General features: G+C 52.7%; 1 protein-coding gene and 1 pseudogene across 1 annotated transcript in view; one reads left to right on the top strand and one right to left on the bottom strand.

Annotated features, from left to right (window-relative positions):
• LOC131093384 (zinc finger protein 850-like) overlaps window positions 1-5,706 on the bottom strand; it is a 253,540-nt gene extending 247,834 nt beyond the window's left edge. The window contains exon 1 of the mRNA XM_058040536.1: window positions 5,169-5,706. Coding sequence (XP_057896519.1) covers window positions 5,169-5,629 — 461 coding nt within the window. The 5' untranslated portion in view covers window positions 5,630-5,706. The remainder of the gene's footprint in view (window positions 1-5,168) is intronic.
• LOC131093383 (zinc finger protein 850-like) overlaps window positions 1-21,503 on the top strand; it is a 201,688-nt pseudogene that overhangs the window by 104,556 nt on the left and 75,629 nt on the right.

Raw genomic sequence — 21,503 nt, 5'->3', positions numbered from 1 at the left:
AGGAAGAGACCACCGGTGTGGGCACGGGCGTCTTGGCCAACCTTCCTTTCCTCGATGCCGAGACCGGTGCTGCCATGCTGGAATTGCTTGTGGAGGAGGGTGTCTCCAATCCAACGCAAGTAAGCAGCCTGGGCAAGGGCTCCATGGCCCCAGCAGTGGTGTGGCGCCTCCAGCCGGCTCTGCCAGGCTCCCTTGGTCTCTGAGACCCGGCCCAATGCGGTTGGAAGGGAAGCACTTCTCAGGGGAAGTTGCTGCTCTGGCAGCTCTGCGAGTCTCCCCGTGCCCTCTGCAGGCGCCCGCCATGGTGAGGTACATCCACCAGTGGCTCATGGCCAATGAGGCTGCTGGGCACAGGCTGGACAAGGCCCTTCTGGAGCTGACCCAGGAACACCCCTGTGACATGCTGATCACCCTCTTGCGCTGGGCCCCATCGTGTGACAGGTAGGGCAGCCCCACGTGCCTTGAGGGCTTAGGCTTCACCTGCCCGTCACCCTGTAGAGCCTGTCCCTGCTGACTGCCAGACAGGCGGGCAGTTCCAGGACCCTCTGGCTCCTCTGTTTTCCAGTGCTGCCATGTCAGCTCCTGAGCCTGGTGCCATGCTCCCTCCGTGCCCCTCCGGGCCTGTACCCACGTGGGCTGGCTGGCCGCTGCCGGCCAGGGGCAGTGGGCAGAGGCAGGGCTGAGGGCCAGCGCGGGGCCCTGCAGCTGCCCAGGCCACGGCGCTGTGGCCGAGCCCGCCCTGACACAGAGCTCTGACCCCACAGAGCTGCTGCCACCATGTGGGGAACCATCATGTCCTCGAGCAGGACTGCGGAGCCGGCGCTGCAGCTGCTCCTCCATGTGCTGCGGGCCTGGCCAGTGCACAGCATGTACACCTCCGATGGGGACGATGCAGGAGTCTTTGCCCTGGCTGTGAGTTTCTGGTGCCGGCCTTTGCCAGCCCCCAGGCCGCCTCTCCAGCAGCCAGCTCTCTGCGCTCCCCCCAGCTGCATCTCCCTGCCTCAGGCACTGGGCTGAATCCTGCCTTAGGGGCAGGGCTCAGGGGCACCAGGCTGGCTGCTCCCCCCGCGTGTCCCTCGACCTCTCCCTCGCACGCTCGGGCCCTGCCACGTGGATGTCTTGGCCACTGAGCGTTGTCTCTGGCTGTTTTATTTCTTGCAGGCAACCGTGGCACTGTGGAAAATCTTCAATCTGGCCTGGCGCTCGCCTGTTGTGCTGGAGTATTTCCCCAGTCTCTTTCTGCATCTGCTCTTCCAATCTTACATCAGCACGCAGGAGATGCCAGAAGAGGTTGAGACCTTCTGGCAGGGATGCCAGGAGCAACACGGCCTCTCCACCAACCCCAACAGGTGCTCCGTCCCAGTCCTCCCAGTCTCCCCATCCCGTCCCTCCCATGCCCCAGGGCAGGAGCCGGGGCTCCCAGCGTGACCTGGCCTTTGCTCTGCACACAGCTTTGCGCTGCAGACCCTGAAGGCCCTGGTCTGACAAATGCGCTATGAGCACGTGGTGCTGTCCATGGAACGCAAGCGTGCCTGGGACACGCTGCTCCGTGCCGACACCCACCACTGTGCAGTGGGTCTGCTGGCCAGGTGAGACCTCATTCTCCCCACCGCCCCTCTCCTTTGTGCCCGCAACACCGCACACAGTCCCCGTGCTCATGGGCAGCAGGGCCTTGTCACCAAGGGAGGGATGAGCAGACTGGAAAAGGCCGGCAGAGGAGGATGCCCGGGAACAGCCGCCTCCCAAAGCGCCCCCGGGGAGCTCGGGAGCAGAGCAGAGCTCTGCCAGTCAGCCTTGGGAGAGGTTTGCCCGTCCGGCCCAGGAGCAATGGTGTCTTTTTCTCCCTGCCAGGGAAATAAATGAAAGAAACCTGTTCATCAAGAGACTGAGACATGAAATCTCTATGTGAGAAGGCCCCTCTCACCTTCTTCCAGAGACTGGGACTGAAAGCTCCAACTCGGGGGAGGTGTACAGGGTGGGGAAGAAAATCTGCCCAAAGGAAGGTGGATGTTGCAGGTGTAGGCAGTGGAACACGAAAACAATGACTCTCGCCTGCTGACAAACTTGGACTGTGTGTACCCTTATTTCCCACCGCCCCCCCCCCCTCAAAGATACAATAAACTACCTTTGTTTCGGCTGCAAAATCCATCTCCCTTGCCCCAATGAAAAAGAGTACAATTGGGGTCCAGATGAACTGGGCCTCTGAGACCTCCCCAACGTAACAGGCGGATCCTTGACTGGACTGGACCAAAGTACTTTGTCTCTATGTTTGGCAGCTCTATCCCCTCCCTCTTTCTCTCTCTCTCTCTTTTGTCTCTCTTCCTCTGTCTTTTTCTCTCCCTTAATCCCTCTATCGCATTTTGCTGTGGTCATTCAATAAAGGTGCATTTGTTTCGATTATCATTGTAAACCCCCTTGTACCGTGTCGGTTCTTTTTGCACCCTGAGATCAAATCCTTGAACCATCACGAAACCCGTCCGTGAGGATCATGACACCCCCCGAGGACCCCTCCCCAAATTCCCCTCCAAAGCCCCCCCAGCACCCCCAGACCCCGCTAAAACCCCCTTTAAGTTCCCCCCAGACTCTCCCCAAATCCCCCCCAAACATCCTCAAGACCCCTCCCCAAATTCCCCTCACGACCCCTCCAGGACCCCTCACCTGTCCCTGCGCCTCCTCAGCAGCTCCCAGAGCCCCCCGTCCTCTCCCAGCGCCTCCCCCGCTCTCTCCAGCGCCTCCCGCAGGACCCGCCCGAGCCCGGGGCGGCTCCCGGGGGTCCCTGAGGGGGTCCCGGGGACGAGGTGAGGGGGGAGGGGGCGCCCGCTCCATGCTCGGCCCCGGGGTCAGGGGGCGCTGCTTCGTACTCGGCTCTGATTGGCTGGAGCGGCGCGAGGAGGGCGGGAGTTGCTGCGGGGAGACGCCCGGTGATTGGTTGGTTTCGTAGAGGGCACAGCGATTGACAGGAGAGGGGCGGGAGAGGCGGGCTTTGCCGCGGGGAGACGCCCAGTGATTGGTTAGATTGAGGAAAGAGAGGCAGGCGCTGCTGAGGGGAGATGCCCGGTGATTGGTTGGTTCAGCTTGAGAGAGGCAGGAGTAGCTGATGGGAGACCTGTGGTGATTGGTTGGATCGGCGCATGGGGAGGCCGGTGTTCCTGAGGGAAGACCCGCGGTGATTGGATGGTTTGGGGCGGGGTGCGCCATGACTCGTTAATTTGGGAGATGAAGTGCAGTGATTGGATGGTTTGGGGCAGGACGCGCCGCTATTGGCTGGGAGAAGCCGGTGATTTTTAAGGGAACATTCCCAGTCTTTTGGGGAAAAAGTCTCGAATTTTTAAGGAAAACTTCACATTTTTTGCAGGAGAAATATTCCCAGTTTTTTGAACCCACATGACCCCCAAATAACCGAAATAACCCCCAAATACTTGAAATAAACCGCAAAAAAACCTCCAAACAATACCTAAAAGTCCGCCAAATAACCCCAAACAAATACAAATTACCCCAAAAAACAAAAAAAGCCTTCCAAATTAAGTCAAAAAAACCCCAAATAATTTCAAATACAACTAAAAAATAATTTCATATACAACAACATAACCCCCAAGAACCTCAAATAATTCCAAAGAAGACCAAACAAACCCAAACACTTCCAAATAAACCCAAATACTTCCAAATAAACCAAGTAAAACCCAAGATAAACCCTAAATAGTCCATAAACTACCCCAAATAAACCCCAAAAAAACCCCAATTTAACCCAAAGAAACCCCAAGTAACCCCAGTTCCTCCCATCCCCACCCCAAAACAGATCCCGACCAGTCAGAACGCATGGCACTGATGACGATCCAGTTGCTGGGCACAAACTCAGAGCACTGGCCCCGCTCAGCGATTTTCAGCCAATCAGCGCCCGGCCCGACTCTGACTCATCAGTTGCCAGGCACATACCAAGGCCTCTCACTGCGGTAAATACTCAGAGACCATACGGGGTAATTTCCAGCCAATCAGAGGGACCCCCAAATTGAGATAGCGGGGAATGGGATCCCAAAACTGAGCTGGGAGGGGGATGGGACTTCCCAAATTGAGCTGGGAGGGAGGTGGGATCCCCGAACAGGATGAAGTCAATTTTGTTCCTGGAATATGTAAAGTACTTTATGGATATGCAAAAAGTTGATGAATATGCAACAGGCTGATATCATGCGAGACAAGGACAACTTAGCAAAAGTTGTTCTGGCCACCAAGACCGCCCTAGTTATTTTCGGGGACATCCCTAATTAATCTGATTTTAATTACATCAGCCCGTTGTATATCCAAAAACCAGTTTACATATTTCAGGAACTATAAATGTACACTCCCTCCCTTTTACTACGACTACTACTACTACTACTACTACTACTATTATTATTATTACTATTATTATTATTATTATAAACTATAAAAATATTAAATACTTTTGAAATTAAGGAGCTCGCAGGCAAAGATATGGGAGTAGAAATAACAGCTTTTTATTAGGAAAAATCAAAAATAGAACTGCAGTAGTACAAATGAAAAAAAAAACAGTGACAGAGTCAGAATCCCCTGGGAATCCAGTGAAACAGGTTCATCTGCTTGGAATACAGTGGGAAAAGGGCGGATCCTTTGGGAATCCATTCCTTACCTCCCAAAGACAGGGCAAAGGCAGAGCCGTGGAGTTTTATCCTTGGGGATATCCCAAGGGTGGAGTTGGGGTTGGGGTTGGGGTCAGGGGAGGAGTTGTTAGCAACATAAGGAGGGTGAGATCAAATTCCTTCCTCTAGGCAACAGCAGGACTTGACACAGAACGCGTCCCCAAATCCTAAATTCCCTCTAAAACAACTGAGAAATTATGCAACGTCAGATATATACGATGAATTTCCTTCATTGAATCCAGTTTTGGGTGTTTTTAAAGGATGAAGGTGAAGCAGAGGAAAATTAAGGCCAAACCAAAAGGAGAAGCAGCCAGGTGTGTTCCCAACATGGATCACAGGGAATGTGGCGCACCTGGGCTGTGCCCAAAGTGCCTCCTCCAGTGGGGGATGGAGCTGGAGCAGCGCACGAAGCTCTGCCCGCACTTGGGGCACTCACAGGGCTTCCCTTACCCGTGCCTCTGTTGGTGCCGGGTCAAGTGAGAGCTGCTGGAGAAGCTCTTCCCACACTGGGGACACTCGTAGGGCCTCTCCCCAGTGTGGATGCGCCGGTGGGCGACGAGGGTGGAGTTGTGCTTGAATCCCTTCCCACAGTTGGGGCATTGGAAGGGCCTCTCCCCAGTGTGAATCCAATAGTGCTGGATGAGTCTGGAGCTGGTCGGAAACCTCTTCCTGCATTTATCACACTCATAGGGTCTCTCCCCAGTGTGGATGCGCCGGTGGGTGATGAGGGCGGAGTTGTCCTTGAATCCCTTCCCGCAGTCGGGGCATTGGAAGGGCCTCTCCTCTCTGTGAATCCGATAGTGCTGGAGGAGAACGAAGCTGGTCTGAAACCTCTTCCCACACTTGGAACACTCGTAGGGCCTCTCCCCAGTGTGGGTCCTCTGGTGCACGATCAGGCTGGAGCTCACGCTGAAGCACATCCCACACTCGGAACACTTGTACAGCCTTTCTCCAGTGTGGATCCTCTGGTGCTTCATGAGGTGGGAGCTCTGGCTGAAGCTCTTCCCACACTCCCCACACTTGTAGGGCTTCTCCCCAGTGTGGATCCTCTGGTGCTTGATCAGTTCGGAGTTCCGCCTGAAGCTCTTCCCACACTCCACGCATGTGTGGGGCTTCTCCCCATCATGGAGCTGCTCATGGAGCACCAGCTCCAAGCTCTGGCTCCATCTCTGGCTGCCTTCCCGGCCCAGGCTGGCTCTTTCCCCCTCAGATCCCCGCCAGCTGCGTTTGCAGCCCCTCCTCGTGCGGCATCTCCGGGGCTTTTCCTCCCCGTTGGCTTCCTGCACCGTGGAGCCGCTCAAAACGGCCTCTTCCACCAGGTTCTGCCGCGGGCATTTGTCCTCCCTGCTCTCCATGCTCACCTGCTGCTCTGGGGGAGGAAGGACAAGGACAGGATGGGATTTGCCTCCGTGCCACAGGCAAGGGCAAGGAGATCCCCCCAGGGTTGAGCTGCAGCCGGGGCTGGGCTGGGCTGGGAGCACAGAGGGGAAAGGGGCACTGACTTCCTCCTCACCTGCCTCAGTGTCCCGGGGCATCTTCCTCTTCCTTGCCGCCTCCCAGGCCTTGGCAATGGGAAATCCTGGTTTGGGGAAAACAAGGGATGAGCGCGTTTGTAGGAGCACTGGGGGATAGGACAGTCGGGACAGACACAGACGAGAGATCTCTGCACCCAGGTCGTGGAACTTGCGATTTATTGCAAAGGGCCTGGGTGCAGGGCCCTGCTTGGAGCTGCAAGGCACAGTTCGGAGCAGGCCCGAGAGAAGAGAGGGGTAGAGAGGGTAAGAAGGTAAAAGACTAAGACAGGCAAGAGCATAAGAGAGCAACGTTCCGATTATAACACAATAAATTTTCTTCTGTGTTGAATATCCTATTTCTCACCAACCAATCTAGTACAAGATACAAATCCTACAGAATTTACATACAGTGTGTAAGAATCATTACATCACCATACTCTGTTACATTTTAAACCCTAAAAACTCCTCTTTGGACCCCTTCTATTGAGCTAGTGGGGTCTGCTCTGACCCTTGGACCTGTCATCAAGCAGAGGGAATTGTTTCATCAAAAGGGGATTACCTTCAGTTGGGCCACACCATTGTTTTCCAATTGTTCACTAACTAAGGTATATCAGATCTTGCTTTCATTTCAGTCTTCCTTACACTTTCTATATTCTCAAAATCTTTTTCAAGACAATCATATTTATAAGGCTTTCCTGTTTCACCTTCCCCAACACACACTGAGTTTGGAAGTCCCTTTTCCCCAAGTCCATGTCTACAAGTCACTGGCCACCTCGGCTCCAGAAAAACCTCCCAAACACCAAGATTCAGCCCTGAAAAAGCCTCCCAGGAGTTCCCCGTCCCTGGTCCCTCCTCTCTGGTGTTCGGGGGTTCCCCCCTGTCCCAGCTGCTGGGGGTCACGCTTGGATTGGGGGTCCCCCTTGTGCCTGGTGCCCGCCCTGCCCAGGCTGCTGGCAGTCCCAGCAATCCCAAAAGCTTCCCCTGCTTTGCTCTCCCCATTTTGGGATGCTGGGGCTGTTTGGGCTCCCGGGCTCCCTTCTCCCCTCATTCTCTGCTCTGGCCTGCAGTGGCTCCAAGGAGTCCCCCCTGCCCCTCTCCAGGCTCTTGAGGCTCCCGCCAATGGCGGCGCTCCCCCCTCTCTGGGCTCCCCACTTTGGGCTCCTGGGGGACACAGGGCTCTGCTCCTCCAGGCTGCCTCTGCCGGCAGCCGCCACCACCACCCTCGATGTCCCCCCAAGGGGCCTTTTCTGCTCAGCCTGGGACTTCTTCAGTCTCCAAACATCCCCCAAAAACCCCAACCCAGGGACCACCCATGATATCCGGGCCCAGCTCCCCCTCTCTGCTCATGGGTGCGATGGGGGTCGATGATCCCACAGGTGGGGGCTGCGAATTCAGGCAGGGATCGACAGCATGGTTCCCTCAGCTCAGCCTCCATCTGCCTTTGTCCCTTCCTCCCCACTCCTCCCCTTCCATCCCCCATCCTCCTCCCCCTCTGTCTTATCCCCACCTCCTTCTCCTCTTCCATCCCTCCCCTTCCATCCCATCTCCTCCTCCTCCCTAACCCCACCTCTTTCCCCTCCTTCCATTGCTCTCTGCCTTCATCCCTTCTCTTCCATCCCTCCCCCTGCTCTTCCTCCCTAACCCCACCTCCTCCTCCCCCTTTGTAATGAGTTAATGTCTTAAGTTTGTTCATCAAGTTGCTAAAGACTATGAAAAGGGGAAAAGCCAATAATAGAAAAACCACAAAGAAAGATGTAACAAGCTAGTATGTTGCAAGATGAATATAACGGGCTAATATACTGCAAAATAAATGTCATAAGGCTTAAACTGCAAAATGTTAGAAACTAATATGTTGAAAGGCTAAATAAGCAATGTGTAACTATACGTAGCTATGTGCCTATTGTTTGCCGAGGAGTAAGGGGCAAGGCCCTTGACATGGGTAGCGGGCCTGCTATGATTGATAGCACAATATTTGCTTATCTGCTCAGTAAGCTTAAAGTTCCAGGAACCAGCGCAACCATACCAACTAAGGAAAGGTTGACCGTGGGGCAAGAAGTGAAAGAATACCAGCCTTCATCCTTGGTCCACCGGGAGGCAGACTACGACCGCCTAGCAACAGGAGGAGAATGCACAGAGTACTACCCTGAAAGACACGCCAACCCGGAAGCAGGACTGTATATAAACCCCATGAAATACCAGAAGCGGGCGGCAGTTGGCGGAGCGGAGACTCCCCTGTCGCCCAGCACTGATTTGCTTTTTGCCTTGCTTGCTGTAATCAATAAAAATTCTTAATCTGATTATACTCACTCAGCAGATTGTCCACTCCAATTTATAACACCCTTCATCCCTGCCCTTCCCTCCCTCCTCCTCCTCCCCCAGCAGCAGCCACACCCTCGGTGCCCCGTTCCCGCAGCCCTCGCAGCCCGCGGCAGGAGCGGGGATGGAGCCAGGACAGGTCGGGATGGGTAGTGTGGGGCTCTCGGCTGCTCCAGCAGCTGTGGGCGGGGGGAACCCGGCCCGGGCCAGAGGAGAGGCAAACTGGGCAAACTGGGGGCTGCACATCCAAACTGGGCCTTGCTGGGACCCTGTCTGGGCACTGCCAGCCCCTGGGGCTCCTCTCGGCACATCCACCGGGGGGGAACGCACACAGGGCTGGGGGATCCCAGCAGTGGCAGCACTGCCAGGGACTGGGCTGGACTGGGATCGTACTGGGAGTGACTGGGACTGTACTGGGCTTGTACAGATATCATACTGGGATCATACTGGGAGTGACTGGGACTGTACTGGGCTTGTACAGATATCATACTGGGATCATATTGCCATGCCAGGGCAGACTGTGATGGCAATGATGGACACTGGGATCATACTGGGAGTGAGCAGGGGCCTGCAGGAGGCAACTGAGACCATGTTAGGGGCAATTGGGATATACTGCGAGTGACTGGGATTATGCTGAGGATGACTGGGAGCAGCTGTGAGTAACTGGGATCATGGTGGGAGCAACTGGGAAGAACAGGGAGTGACTGGGTGCATGCTGGCGGCGATTGGAAACTGCTGGGCTTGTACTGGGATGAACTGGGATCATACTGGTGGTGACTGGGATCATACTGGCAGTGAGTGCCACTACTCTGACGCTGACTGGGAGTGCTTGTGAGCAAATGGGATCATACTGGAAGGAACTAGAAAGATGGTGGAGGGAACTGGGGTACCCTGGGAGATACTGGAAGTGACTGGAAGGAAAGTGAGGGTGAAAGAGAGGAACTGGAACCATGTAGAGCAAAACTGGTTTATTCTGGCAGAGACTGGGAGCACACTGGGCTCATATTTGGGCCATACTGGGAGTGACTGGACTAATACTGGGAGGAACTGAGTGTCACAGTGAGCACTCCCTGCACATCATCCCCCATACTGGGCCTGACTGGGAGCAACTGGGAGCAAATGGCATCATACTGGGACTCACTGAGTTGATTGAGGAAGCAACTGGAACCATGCTGGTGGCAGCTGGGACCATACTGAGAGAGATTGGAAGTAGGTGGGATTATACTTGTAAAAAATGCATATTTTGTGATTGGGTTATCCCAAATATTAAAATGAATATTATATGTCTTGTGTTAGAAAGTACTGCTGTATTAATTCTCTTAAGTAGTGAGTTGAATATGGTTTTAGGTTATTAAAAAATGTTAATATATAAACTATGCTTGGTAAGAGACTTTTTTTAAAGAAAGGACTTGGAGCGAGATAGCAGCCACAGGATACCTAAATCTTTCAGAGAAAAAGAATTGATTGCTCTCTTATCAGAAGAAATGAACTTCTTCCCACCTCGAAGCTGCTGTTAGGATTCAGAGGCAGAAGCTGGCACTGACCAGACAGAATCCTGTCTTTGGATTTATGCATCATGTATGAAGTGTATGAATATGCAACAGGCTATTGTTCTTAATGGTTAATCCTGTGTTAACCGGTGTCGTTTTTCAGGCTTGTGCTGCCCAGAAAAAGGTACCCAGACATCCGTAACTCTTTGTATTTCTTGTCTCATATTGTCCTAATTTGATTTCTCCAAACTGTGATTACTCTAATTGTATTACTATTTTTCATAACCATTTTATTACTATTATGGTTTTAAAAATTTAAAAGCAAGTGATTGGTGTTTTTCACAATTTGGTAGCAGAGGATGTTACTAACACCTCGCTGCCAGTGCTTTAGGAGAGTCAGAGTGGGGAAGGCGTGCCCTGCCCCATTGGCAGCCTCGCCCTGCCCCGTTGGCAGCCTCGCTCTGTCTCCCCTGGGATGACCGACAGACGCAGGTTATGGTGGACAAAAGGAGACAATAAAACAAAGAGAAGGGAAAAGGCTCCCTACAACCGCGGTAATTGGCCCCCTAAGAGTAGTAATGTGCATGAAGACCCCTGGGAAAAGGGATTGGTAAGTATTTCTCAGGGGGGCAGGTACAGAGGGATGAATGTGTGAATGAGAGGAGGGCTGGTTGTGCCAGACCTGCCAAGTGAGTGCTGGAGTCTCCCAGGCTGCGTTTCCGACTTTCCGCGCTAAGTGGCCAGGAAAGAGATGAAGTGAATGTTAACAGGAGTGAGAGAATCCCCCGGGGTAACTGGGACTGGGTCTCAGAGAGGGGCTAAACCCCTCGGAGGAAGGGAGCAGGAGTTTCCGAGTCCAATCCACTAGGAAACGGGACAAAATGGGCCCCTAAAAACCTGCTGGGTTGAGGGATAAGAGTGTCACAGACATTTCTCCACAGAAATCCTTTCTTTCGGATTTCTGTGTCTTCTGGAGGCCAGAGACCTCAGAAGAAAAGGTAAACAATTATTATCAGATGTTGTGGAACGTAACAGGGGTTTCTTGATTGGCTCATTTTCTATGTTTATAATTAAGGGCCAATCACCAGTGCAAGCTAGGGGACTGAGTCCTTGGGCTAAACTTTGTTGTACATTCATTCTACCTATTCTTAGCCTAGCCTAGCTGCCCTGCAAACCTCTCTCTATATTCTATTTAGCATAGTCTTAATGTATTATATATGACATCTCAATAAATTCAGCCTTCTGATTCAAGAAACAAGATTCACCGTCTCTCTCTCACCAGCAGCGACCCACTCAGGCGCAGTAATATCAGAGTGCCCAAGAGCATCCAGAATTAAAACCTGCTGGGTTGAGGAATTAACATTCCAAGAGCATTCATTGTTGTGCAAAATTCTACCGGATTGAGGATATGCTCAAGAGCATCTGGGGTTGGACAGCACAGCTAGGTTGAGGGATATCCAAGAGCACCAGGACTGGCCAGAAACACCTCAACTTGTAATAGGTGATGTGAAAGTGTATGGTAGAGATAATTAATGCTATTAATGTATAAAATATTGTAAACTCCACACTAAGTCTCTTGACCATCCTGGCAGGGAGCAGTGTCTTATTCATATACATCCAGTTTCTGGACTTGATTGAGATAAAAATCGGGCTTTTTAATGAAAGAATAGAAGCTTCCAGGGCAATAATCGCTGGCTTCCCCGGGTCACCAGGTCCACCCAAGAGTGATTATTGCCTCCTCGATTACAGCTACCAAGATGATCCACAGCCCCACCCTGATGCATGTGAATGCTGACTTCCCCAGGGTCTACTGACAACATCAGACACCGGAACTGAGTCTTTGTCCACCTCTGTACAGGTAAAGACACAGTTATGCATGGGAAGAGACACAAAGAACATTCGGTCATCTCTGCCTCGAGCAGAATAAACTGTAAAAGAACTCGCTGTGTCAGGCAGCATTTGTGAACAGGGGGAGACTCTGACATTCGGAGCTCAGATCCTTGTTCACCCAGCACCGAACCCGGGCTCGATGCTGACCCTTGGCTGTGCTGGTTTTGACGATGGAACTTCAGTCACACAGACAAATTAATAAATCTTTGCTAATTTTTCCTATAAGTTTGGCTCTCGATTTGATTATTTATAACAAAAGGTACCTTATTGTTGTGTTGTGTGTGAGAGTGAGTCACACACAAAATCAGCCTCAGCTTCTCAGGGGGTGGGAAGGGGGGTCTGTGGAAAGAGGAGTGTGTGACCCACAAATAAGCCATTGTTCTCCTGGGTGTGTGGGGGCTGTGGCATAAGGTACAGGTGACCTGCAAAGGGGCCATTCTCCCCAGGGCGTGTGAGGGGGCCGTGGCTAAAGAGTGTGAGTGACACACAAATCAGCCTCACAGGTGAATGGCACCGGAGGCAGCAGAGTCAGGGCCCTCCCAGGAGGCCCGGAGATACTGAGACCCAGAGGCCACCCCAAGGTGAGGGGGGCCACAGGGACCCGCGATTCTCTGTCAACAGGGATCCACTCTGTGTCCTGAGGGTGGGAAAGAATGTGTGGAAGTGAGTGAGAAATAAAAGTGAGTGAATGTAGATGAATGAAAGTATAGGTAATGTATATTCTCTATTTTAACCTTCACTATATTTCCTTGGAGAGAGGTGTATTGTACTGAAAGTAGTGTGAGAAAAAAGTTTTTTATTTTTGTGCGTGTAGTTGAAAGAAAAGCGGTATTTAGGTTGTTAGTGAATGCGAAAAACAGAGGCAGAAGATGAATAGAAAAAATCTTGAAAAATGACACAGAAAACCAGTAAGTTGGATACAGGGAAAAAAAAGAAAAAAAATAGTCCTTTGGGAGTTATGTTAGTCAACAGAGATAGATCTCCTTGCAAAAGGAGAAAATACAGGGTATGTAGTACTCGATGGGAAAAACATGCAAACTATGGAAAAAGGGAAATTAACCTCAAACTAGTAAGCTCAAACTTGTGAATTATATACTTTAAAAAGAGCACTAGAATATTTAACACAAAATAAAGCTATATATACTGATTCAAGGTATGCCTTTACAGTAGTACATACCTGTAAAAATATTGGAAAGGAAAAAGATTACTTAATTCAAGAAGAAAAGGACTAATACATGAGGAACTTATTTTAGAGGTTTTAGAGGCATTACAATCACCTAAAAAAGATAGCTATAGTACATATTAGAGAACTCCAAAAGGGAAAGACCCCAGAAAGAGGAGGAAATATTTTGGCAGATCACAAAGCTAAGGATGCAGCAGAAAATGGAGCTGAAAGAGTTATGTTAATATTAACTCCAAACGAGGAAAAAATTCCAAAGTTTATGGAAGCCGAGAAAAAAGAATTAAACAAAACAGGAAATAAACAAGATAAATCAGGAAATGGAAACTTCTTGATGGAAGACAATTTCTTAATAAAATGTACTTCTAGGAAAATATTAGAAGACATGCATCAGAACACCCACTGGGGTACTCAAGCTTTGTGTGATCATTTTTTAAGGAACTGTAAGTGCACTGGGATTCTTGGATTTAGGATGTATCCGTAACGTGCCAAAGGATAAATAAAAAGGTGATGAGAATAACAACATTAGGAGGTCATGACTTAGCTGGTTGGCCATTTCAAAGTATCCAAGCAGAAGTCTGGATTTGTTAGGTGTGGTAGATAGGGTCAGGCGCTCGGAAAATCTCGCGATGTCACGGAAAGCAGCAGGATTCCTCTCCCCCTAACGCCTAGTGATAAGGGATCACCCAAGAATGTAGTCCCCCCTAACATTAGTAACTTTCTACTCCTTATTAACCAATTACAGTAAGGTAAGACCCCCTGACGTAGAGAAAAAACTTTCCCGAGTATAAAACCCGACGAGACAGGACAATAAAGGCCTTTAGACCGTCCACCATATTGGTGCCCGTGTGACCCTGGAGAGTTTTGGTCGCCGTGCCGTTTCCTCGGAACCAGGTCGCCATGCCTTGCATCAGAAGGCAACAACTGGTGCCAAAAACCCGGGAAGCCGATTAGCGCCTGGGGAACGGGGATTCGCCTGGACAGAGGACGGCAGCTGCAGAGCTGGTCTAGTGCAGCGGAGGGGACGCCCTCGAATCATGGAAGCAATCGCAAAGGTCGTAAGTCAGGCTCATGAGCAATGGGGAATTAAAGGTGAGCTCAGGAATTCTGATCTTGCTATTGCAAGGCTCCTAGAGCTCGGGACAATCGGACGTCCGGTAAATATATTATATTCGGAAGCGCGGGAGAAGTGCACTGCCGCCTCAGCAGAGGACCCTAAGTCCGCAGGCAGTGGTAAAAACCTCAAAGCGTGGGGGAAAGTAGAAGAGGCCCTACGCAAGACGTTAGAAGAACAGGAGACGCGGAAAGCCGCGCGTACACGTTTATTAGCTACACCAAAGCTGGGGGTGGGGGCCGCGACACAAATCGCCTCTGAGAGCGATCGGATTGAAGGTGGGAACATGCGGGGGCCGGGCGCGTTCCACCCCTCCCCGAGCCCGGACCCCCCGGAGCCCCCAGGGGACCCCCCTGGAACACCCAGGGGACCCTCCGACCCTCCCACAGAGCCCGCCGGGTCCCGCCCCCCCGCGGAACCATCCGAAAAAATTGCGGTTTCTCCATCCGTCCCTTCCCCGCCGGTCGCCGATCCGGCGGAGGGGGCAGAGCAGCATGCGCGATGCTTCTGGCAAGGACTCGCGGAGGAGGCGCGGAACGCGACTGGACATTCGGACCCTGCCACGATCGGTAAAACCTGGCCCCGCCATGTGCGTTTAATGGCGCCAAATCACATGGCGAGGGCGGAAGAGAAGAGGGGGAAAAGGGCCGAAACACAGTCAGCCTGGTTAACATCGCATGCGCGGGCGAGCAGGGAGACGGGGCAGTCCCCGTGGTAGAGTGCAAAACCAACCAGAGCGCTCTATCCAAATTAGGTCCTTATAGGGTAAGAACCTCCCCCGGCAGGAGGCGGGGGGACCCCAGGGGGAGGGAGCGGCACCACCCCCGAAGGGAGGAGCGGGGTCGAAGCCGCACAAAACGGCACGGAGCGCCGGAAGTGTACCGGCAGTCAGCTTCCGGCTCAGAGTCAAGTAACAGCTGCTCAGACAGCTCGGAAGAGCCGACCGAGTCCGGCTGGGACTCGGAAACCGAGAGAGAAGAATTAATGCGGTTTCGAGCAAAACCAAATAAAGCTTTGAACAATATCGGGAAACAATCGCAACACAAACTCACTGATTGGGGAAAAATAAAAGCAGCTTGTGGGGACCGGGCACGAGCAGCCTCCATGCACGCTTTCCTGGTGGGGGTTGCCGGAGCGTGGGGGAACCAACAAAGGGCATATACCCCAGTTAACCCAAAAGAAGCCAAAACGATTTCAGAAATAGGGATCAACTCAGCCGTAGTACCCACTCTTGAGGACGACCTTTCTAGCAATAACGATCTGCTCACTTTTGACATTACGCAAATAAGCCACATGCTTTTTCATGGGGTGGGGCAGATTGTATTTAAGCAGGAGTGGCAGGACGACCGCATTAGCCCAGGCTTCTGGGGAAGGGCAGCAACTCAGCGAGCTGTCCCCAGCCGGCACAGCTTTCCCTGGCAGCACCCTCACTCCAAGCACTCCCGAGAGGGACCTGTAGGAGCTGCGGGAAGACACCTCGCTAGGGACTGTAGATCCCGGCCCCGGGGAAACGAGAGAGGGAGGGGGCGCGCGGGCCATGCTCAGCCTCCTCCCGCTGCGAATGCGAGACGACCCATCTATGCCAACCCCCAGTGGGGCAGGGGACCCTCATACCCCATGCCCCGACAGGGAGCAGTCAATTTCACATCCCCGCCAGCAGCGCAATGGCAGAGTTATGCAGCACCCTCAGTACCCTCGCACCCCCCACCGCCACAAGCTGCGCCGGTGTCACAGGACCAGCAGGAGGCGCCCCAGAGTGGGATCCCTGGGTGGCCTTGGCCATGAGAATAGGGAAGGAGCCCCTGATGGTGTGGGGGACATGCCGCCTTTACGGCAGTCAGGATCCCCACGTCATAGGGCTCCAATTTTGGGCGGACACGGGATCAGACTGCATGATTTTTCCCCAAGCACATTGGCCCGGACATTGGCAATTCAAAGAAGTCCCTCCAGTGAACGGAGTGGGAGGGCAGTCCCGGGCATGGAAAAGCACACAGCTGGTGGCTTTAACACTTCACACAAAAAAGGGACCAGGAGTGTCAGCATCAGCAGCAGCCCTAATGTTGGAAGAAGCACTTTCCTCGCGACAGGGCACCGTGTCAGTCATTCGCATCAACAGCCACAACCCAGTCAAAGGTTACTTCCAGATCAGCAACGACAAAGCAGACGCCGCAGCAAAAGATGTATGGACGTTGCAGGAAGCTCGTCAACTGCACGAGTCGGTCCACATCGGAGCCAAAGCACTGGCGAATAGATGCGGAATCCCGACAGGACGCAAAACATGTGGTAGCCATTTGCCCTTACTGCCAGAAGTCACCCCTTTGGACCTACGGGGTCAACCCGAGAGGTCTCAAGCCTTCAGAGATCTGGCAGTCGGACTTCACTTGGTGTGAACTGCTGAAGCCCCGAGCATGGCTTGCAGTGACAGCAGACACTTATAGCAGAATGATCATAGCCACACAGCACCCCAAAACTAACTCCAAAACCACAATTCAGCACTGGCTGACAGCCATGGCTTGGCTTGGTATCCCCAAGCAGATTAAAACGGACAATGGCTCCAATTTCACCTCCAAACCAGTGCAAGAATTCACTTCAAAATGGGGCATCACACTAGTGCAAGGTATCCCGTATAACAGTACCGGGCAGGCCATAGTAGAGAGAGCAAATCAGACCCTGAAAACCAAGCTAGAAGTGTTGGCGAAAGCAGAGGGCTTTGCCAATTCCATTCCCCCAGGAGATCAGGCGTGTATACTGGCAACCGCTTTGCTAGCACTGAATCAATTCCCTAGGGGAGATGAAACAAATAGTTCCGTTCAAAAACACTGGGCCACCCGAGCACTAGAGGAGGGCCCACAGGTGGTAATCAGAAACGAGCTAGGCGAATGGGAATGGGGCTGGAGGCTGATGCTCACGGGGAAAGGGTACGCAGCTGTCAAAAAGGACGGCAAAATCAGGTGGTGTCCACTTAAGTCAATTAAGCCCGACCTCCATAACGAGCAGAATGAGACTGACGAGAATTGCGAGTTTCTGTTTACAGGATATGCTCGTGGGGCGTCCTCATGACGCGTACATCCCCATTCCAGAGGGAAGTGACAGACCACCAAGCCGCCAGGCAGCGCCCGAGAGACCCGCACGGGTGAGACCCAAGCATCAACGGTGTTTCTGTGTGATTTTGCTGTTGGGGCTTGTTGCCAGAGGGCAAGCCAGCCCAGATCACTACCCCCATCGGCCCTTCAGGTGGGTCATGCAACACCTTAGTAGTGACAAGGTGCTCAGAGAAATCACCACACCGAACACCCCATCCTTCGTGCTCTGCATCACCGACCTGTTTCCAGGACAACCAAAGGTAGACCCCATTCCCCACACTCCACACACATGTACCTATCCTACTAGTGCCCAGCTTCAAACCCTGGGAAACGCTACTGTAATCACCCAGGGTGGGGACGTTGTGGGCACTGGGGCTGCGGAACCATTGTCACAGATGCCAGACCGTCGGGGCCTGGGTGGGATTCACAAGAGCCTGACAAATTCTTACAGTTCACCTGGGCACCCAGCGGCTGCAAAACACCCCCCTTCCTCCACGGAAACTTCTATCGAAACCGCCATAAAATTCCCAGATTTCGGAAATGCACAGACTACAACATGACAGTTTTGCAGCCAGATCACCCTAGTTGGGCCATAGGCAGAACGTGGACAGTGGTCCTTCAAGGGTCAAAAGAAAAGGTGAATGTGCGAATTATTAGGCTCCAACCATCGGCACCCCGAGCGGTCGGACCCAACAAAGTGATTAAAAGCGTGCCGAAAGGGAAAACCCGGCCCACCCCAAAGCCTTGCCCACAAGGGTCGCTGATATCCCGACTGGCCATGCGGAAGCCTTTCAGATAGGCCGCTCAGCCGAGTCAGACTCAGACCCAATCCTTCGTATGTTAGAAGCTACCTTCCTATCCCTGAATGAATCCAACCCTAACCTAACCGAATCCTGCTGGCTTTGCTACGATGTCAAACCTCCCTTTTTACAAAGGAGTCGCTTTAAACACTCCCTTCAGTTACTCCACAGCAGATGCACCCAACCAATGTAGATGGGACACCCCCCGCAAAGGGATCACCCTGAGTCAAGTCACAGGCCAGGGCAGATGCTTTGGCAATGCAACCCTAGCTAGGCAGAAAGGCAACATCTGCACCAAAGTTGTCAAACCCAAAGGGAAAAAAATAAGTAAGTAGTCCCATCCGCGTCTGAGATGTGGGTTTCCAGCGATCTGGAGTGAGTCCCTGTGTGTGTTCCATGCCAAATTCAATGACTCTAACGACTTTTGTGTCCAAGTTCTGATTGTTCCTAGGGTTCTGTACCACGCAGGTGAAGAAGTGTACCACCTTTTTGAGGAACCCAGCCGGCTCCACAAAAGAGAAATAGTAACAGGTATAACTATCACAATGCTGCTCGGCCTAGGAGCAGCCGGAACGGCCACAGGAGTCTCAGCTTTAGTGACCCAGCACCAACGACTGTCACAGCTGCAGGCAACAATTGACAAGGACCTGCAGAGGATCGAGAAATCCATCTCCTTTCTAGAGAAGTCAGTCTCCTCACTCTCAGAAGTGGTCTTGCAGAACAGGCGAGGACTGGACCTCCTGTTCATGCAGCAAGGGGGCCTGTGTGCCACCTTGAAGGAGGAGTGCTGCTTCTATGCAGACCGCATGGGAGTCCTAAGAGACTCCATGGCAGAACTCTGAAACAGAGTGGCTCAGAGACAGAAAGACAGGGAAGCCCAACAGGGTTGGTGCGACTCCTGGTTCAATCGATCACCACGGCTAACCACCCTAATTTCTACCCTAATAGGTCCATTGGCAATGCTACTTTTAGCTGTCACCTTCGGACCATGCCTGCTGAACAAGCTGGTCTCATTCGTTCAGACCCGCCTAGAACAGGCCAACATCCTGTTCATAGGCCGGCAACAAATGCTGTGAATTCGACCAGGGAACACTGCCAGTCACAACATTTTCTACCCAGGTTTACCAAACCCCTTTCTTTGTCAACAACCTCATGCCTCATCACAGTACCTATGTATATGACTACTTCGTTCATTTGTAAAAAAGGGGGGGGGATAATGTGGTAGATAGGGTCAGGCGCTCGGAAAATCTCGCGATGTCACGGAAAGCAGCAGGATTCCTCTCCCCCTAACGCCTAGTGATAAGGGATCACCCAAGAATGTAGTCCCCCCTAACATTAGTAACTTTCTACTCCTTATTAACCAATTACAGTAAGGTAAGACCCCCTGACGTAGAGAAAAAACTTTCCCAGTATAAATCCCGACGAGATGGGACAATAAAGGCATTTAGACCGTCCACCATATGCGTGCATCTTTGGCCTGAGTGACCCTGAAGAGTTTGGGTCGCCGTGCCGTTTCCTCGGAACCAGGTCGCCATGCCTTGCATCAGAAGGCAACAGTTAGGTTCTGTGCTTATTTGTAAAAAAACCCCATTTAATCTAGACGAAATACAATATGCCATATGTTAGACAGGAGATTTCAGGAGAATAAAAATCTTTGAAGTATCAGAATGCCCCGAGAAAAAGCAAGAAAAGAAAAAGGGGAAATGAAGCGGAAGGGAAAAAGAGGAAAAATCAGAAAGAGAGTGGGATCCTCTGCAGGTCTTGCCCCCTCCGTTCGCGGCCCAGGCGCCTGTCCCGGGCCCCCGCTCGCTGCCCGCCTCAGCTCCACCTGCCCCGGTTTCCATCCCAGGTGCGGCCTCACTGCCCAGGGCAGCTCCACCTGCCCCGGCGCTGTCGCTCAATTTGTGTGCCCTGCTCCCACTGCCTGGCCCGTGGCCGCTCTGCCGGCCATGCTGGGGAAGATGGGGGTTGCTCTGTCCTGCCGCCTGCTCCGAGGTCACCGCGCCCACCGCACCCAGGGGGGGTCCCAGCCATCCCATCCCCGGCTGCCCTGCCCGTGCCACCTGCGCTGGGCACCGCCGCTGCTGCCGGGCTCTCCCACCTGCCTTTGCTCTGCCGGCAGCTGCCGGATCAGCCGCCATCAGCCATGTGGGGGCTACCCACGCTCCGCCTCGTGCTCCACGGGAAGATCCCCCTCTGACAATTCCGGCAGCAGACCCTGCCCACACTCCCACCGAGCCTCAGCGGGATATCCTCCCCTGACCCCGTCCTGCTCTGAGTTACGTCCAGTTGGTAACCACAGCTCCGGCTGTCCAGAGAAATTTTCTCTCTCTCTACAGGAACCACCTTATCAAGACACTAGAAGCTCAGTTAAATGGCAGCCCTCTCCAAATTCTTTATCAAAACACGGGAGAAAGGCTATAGAAGGTAAGGAAGTGAAAGAGTTAGATGAAGGGATTGGTCGATTTCCGTTCAGAGAGGTTCCCATGGGAGGGATGCGCTGCCCCGCCCCGCGGGAGCCACCAGCACCCCTGCCGGCCGTGCCCGGAACTGCACCCAAGGGCAAAGCGCCGCAGACCAATGGCTGGGACTGGGTCCGGGCTCTGTTTGCTGTCAGTGCCGCAGCTGTTGGTGTTTGTTTGCTTTATTATACACACTAGTAAAGAACTGTTATTCCTATTCCCATATCTTTGCCTGAGAGCCCTATGATTTTACTACTCTAAAAATTAAGAAGGATGGGATTTGAATTCTCCATTCCAAGAGAGGCTATTTCTGCCTTCCCGAGCAGACACCTCTCTTGTAAAGCAAGACTAGCACCCACAGGCACTGAGGGGGCTGCAGGAGGGGCACAAGAAGGCCCTGCAGCACTTGGGAAGAAAGGCTCAGCAGGTGAATGCAAAAAGGGAGCAGCAAAAGGCCAAGCTGAAGGCAGAGGCCATGGCATAGTTCCTACAGCCCCTGAGGGATCAACCCCAGGGCCCAAGGGGGCCCCAGCACCCAGGGCACAGGCTCGGCCACAAGCACCTGGCAGAGGCATTGCCCTCCTCGGCAGGGGAGAGCCCACCCAAACAGCCCCTGGCAAGGAACCAGGGCTCCAGCTGCAGGGCACAAGGACACTGCAAGCACAGACTGCAGCACCCTCAGGACCAGCAAGTCCACCCCTTGATGCACATGGATTGGCAGGGCTGTCACAGCTCCCATCACACCAGGGACCCTCCATACTGGAGCCCTTCAGAACATTCAGGGTGGGTCTGCATTGAGAGGAGGCATTTCCTGATGGACACAGGGGCCTCTCAATCCACTTTGAAACTTAGACCTAAGGGGGAGGAAATGCCAAAAATGTCTCTGATTATTCAGGGGATAAGTGGGAAAGATGTGTGGTTTTATTCAACCACTGTTAGCAGAAGTCCGAGATGGGTCTGAAATGCATGAAGTTTTATCTGCTCCTAATTGTTATCATGATT

The sequence above is a fragment of the Melospiza georgiana genome, chromosome 25, assembly GCF_028018845.1.
Source record: "Melospiza georgiana isolate bMelGeo1 chromosome 25, bMelGeo1.pri, whole genome shotgun sequence".
Classification (NCBI taxonomy): domain Eukaryota; kingdom Metazoa; phylum Chordata; class Aves; order Passeriformes; family Passerellidae; genus Melospiza; species Melospiza georgiana.
The sequence above is the reverse complement of the archived record's forward strand: the minus strand, read 5'-3'. Positions and strand labels throughout refer to the sequence as shown.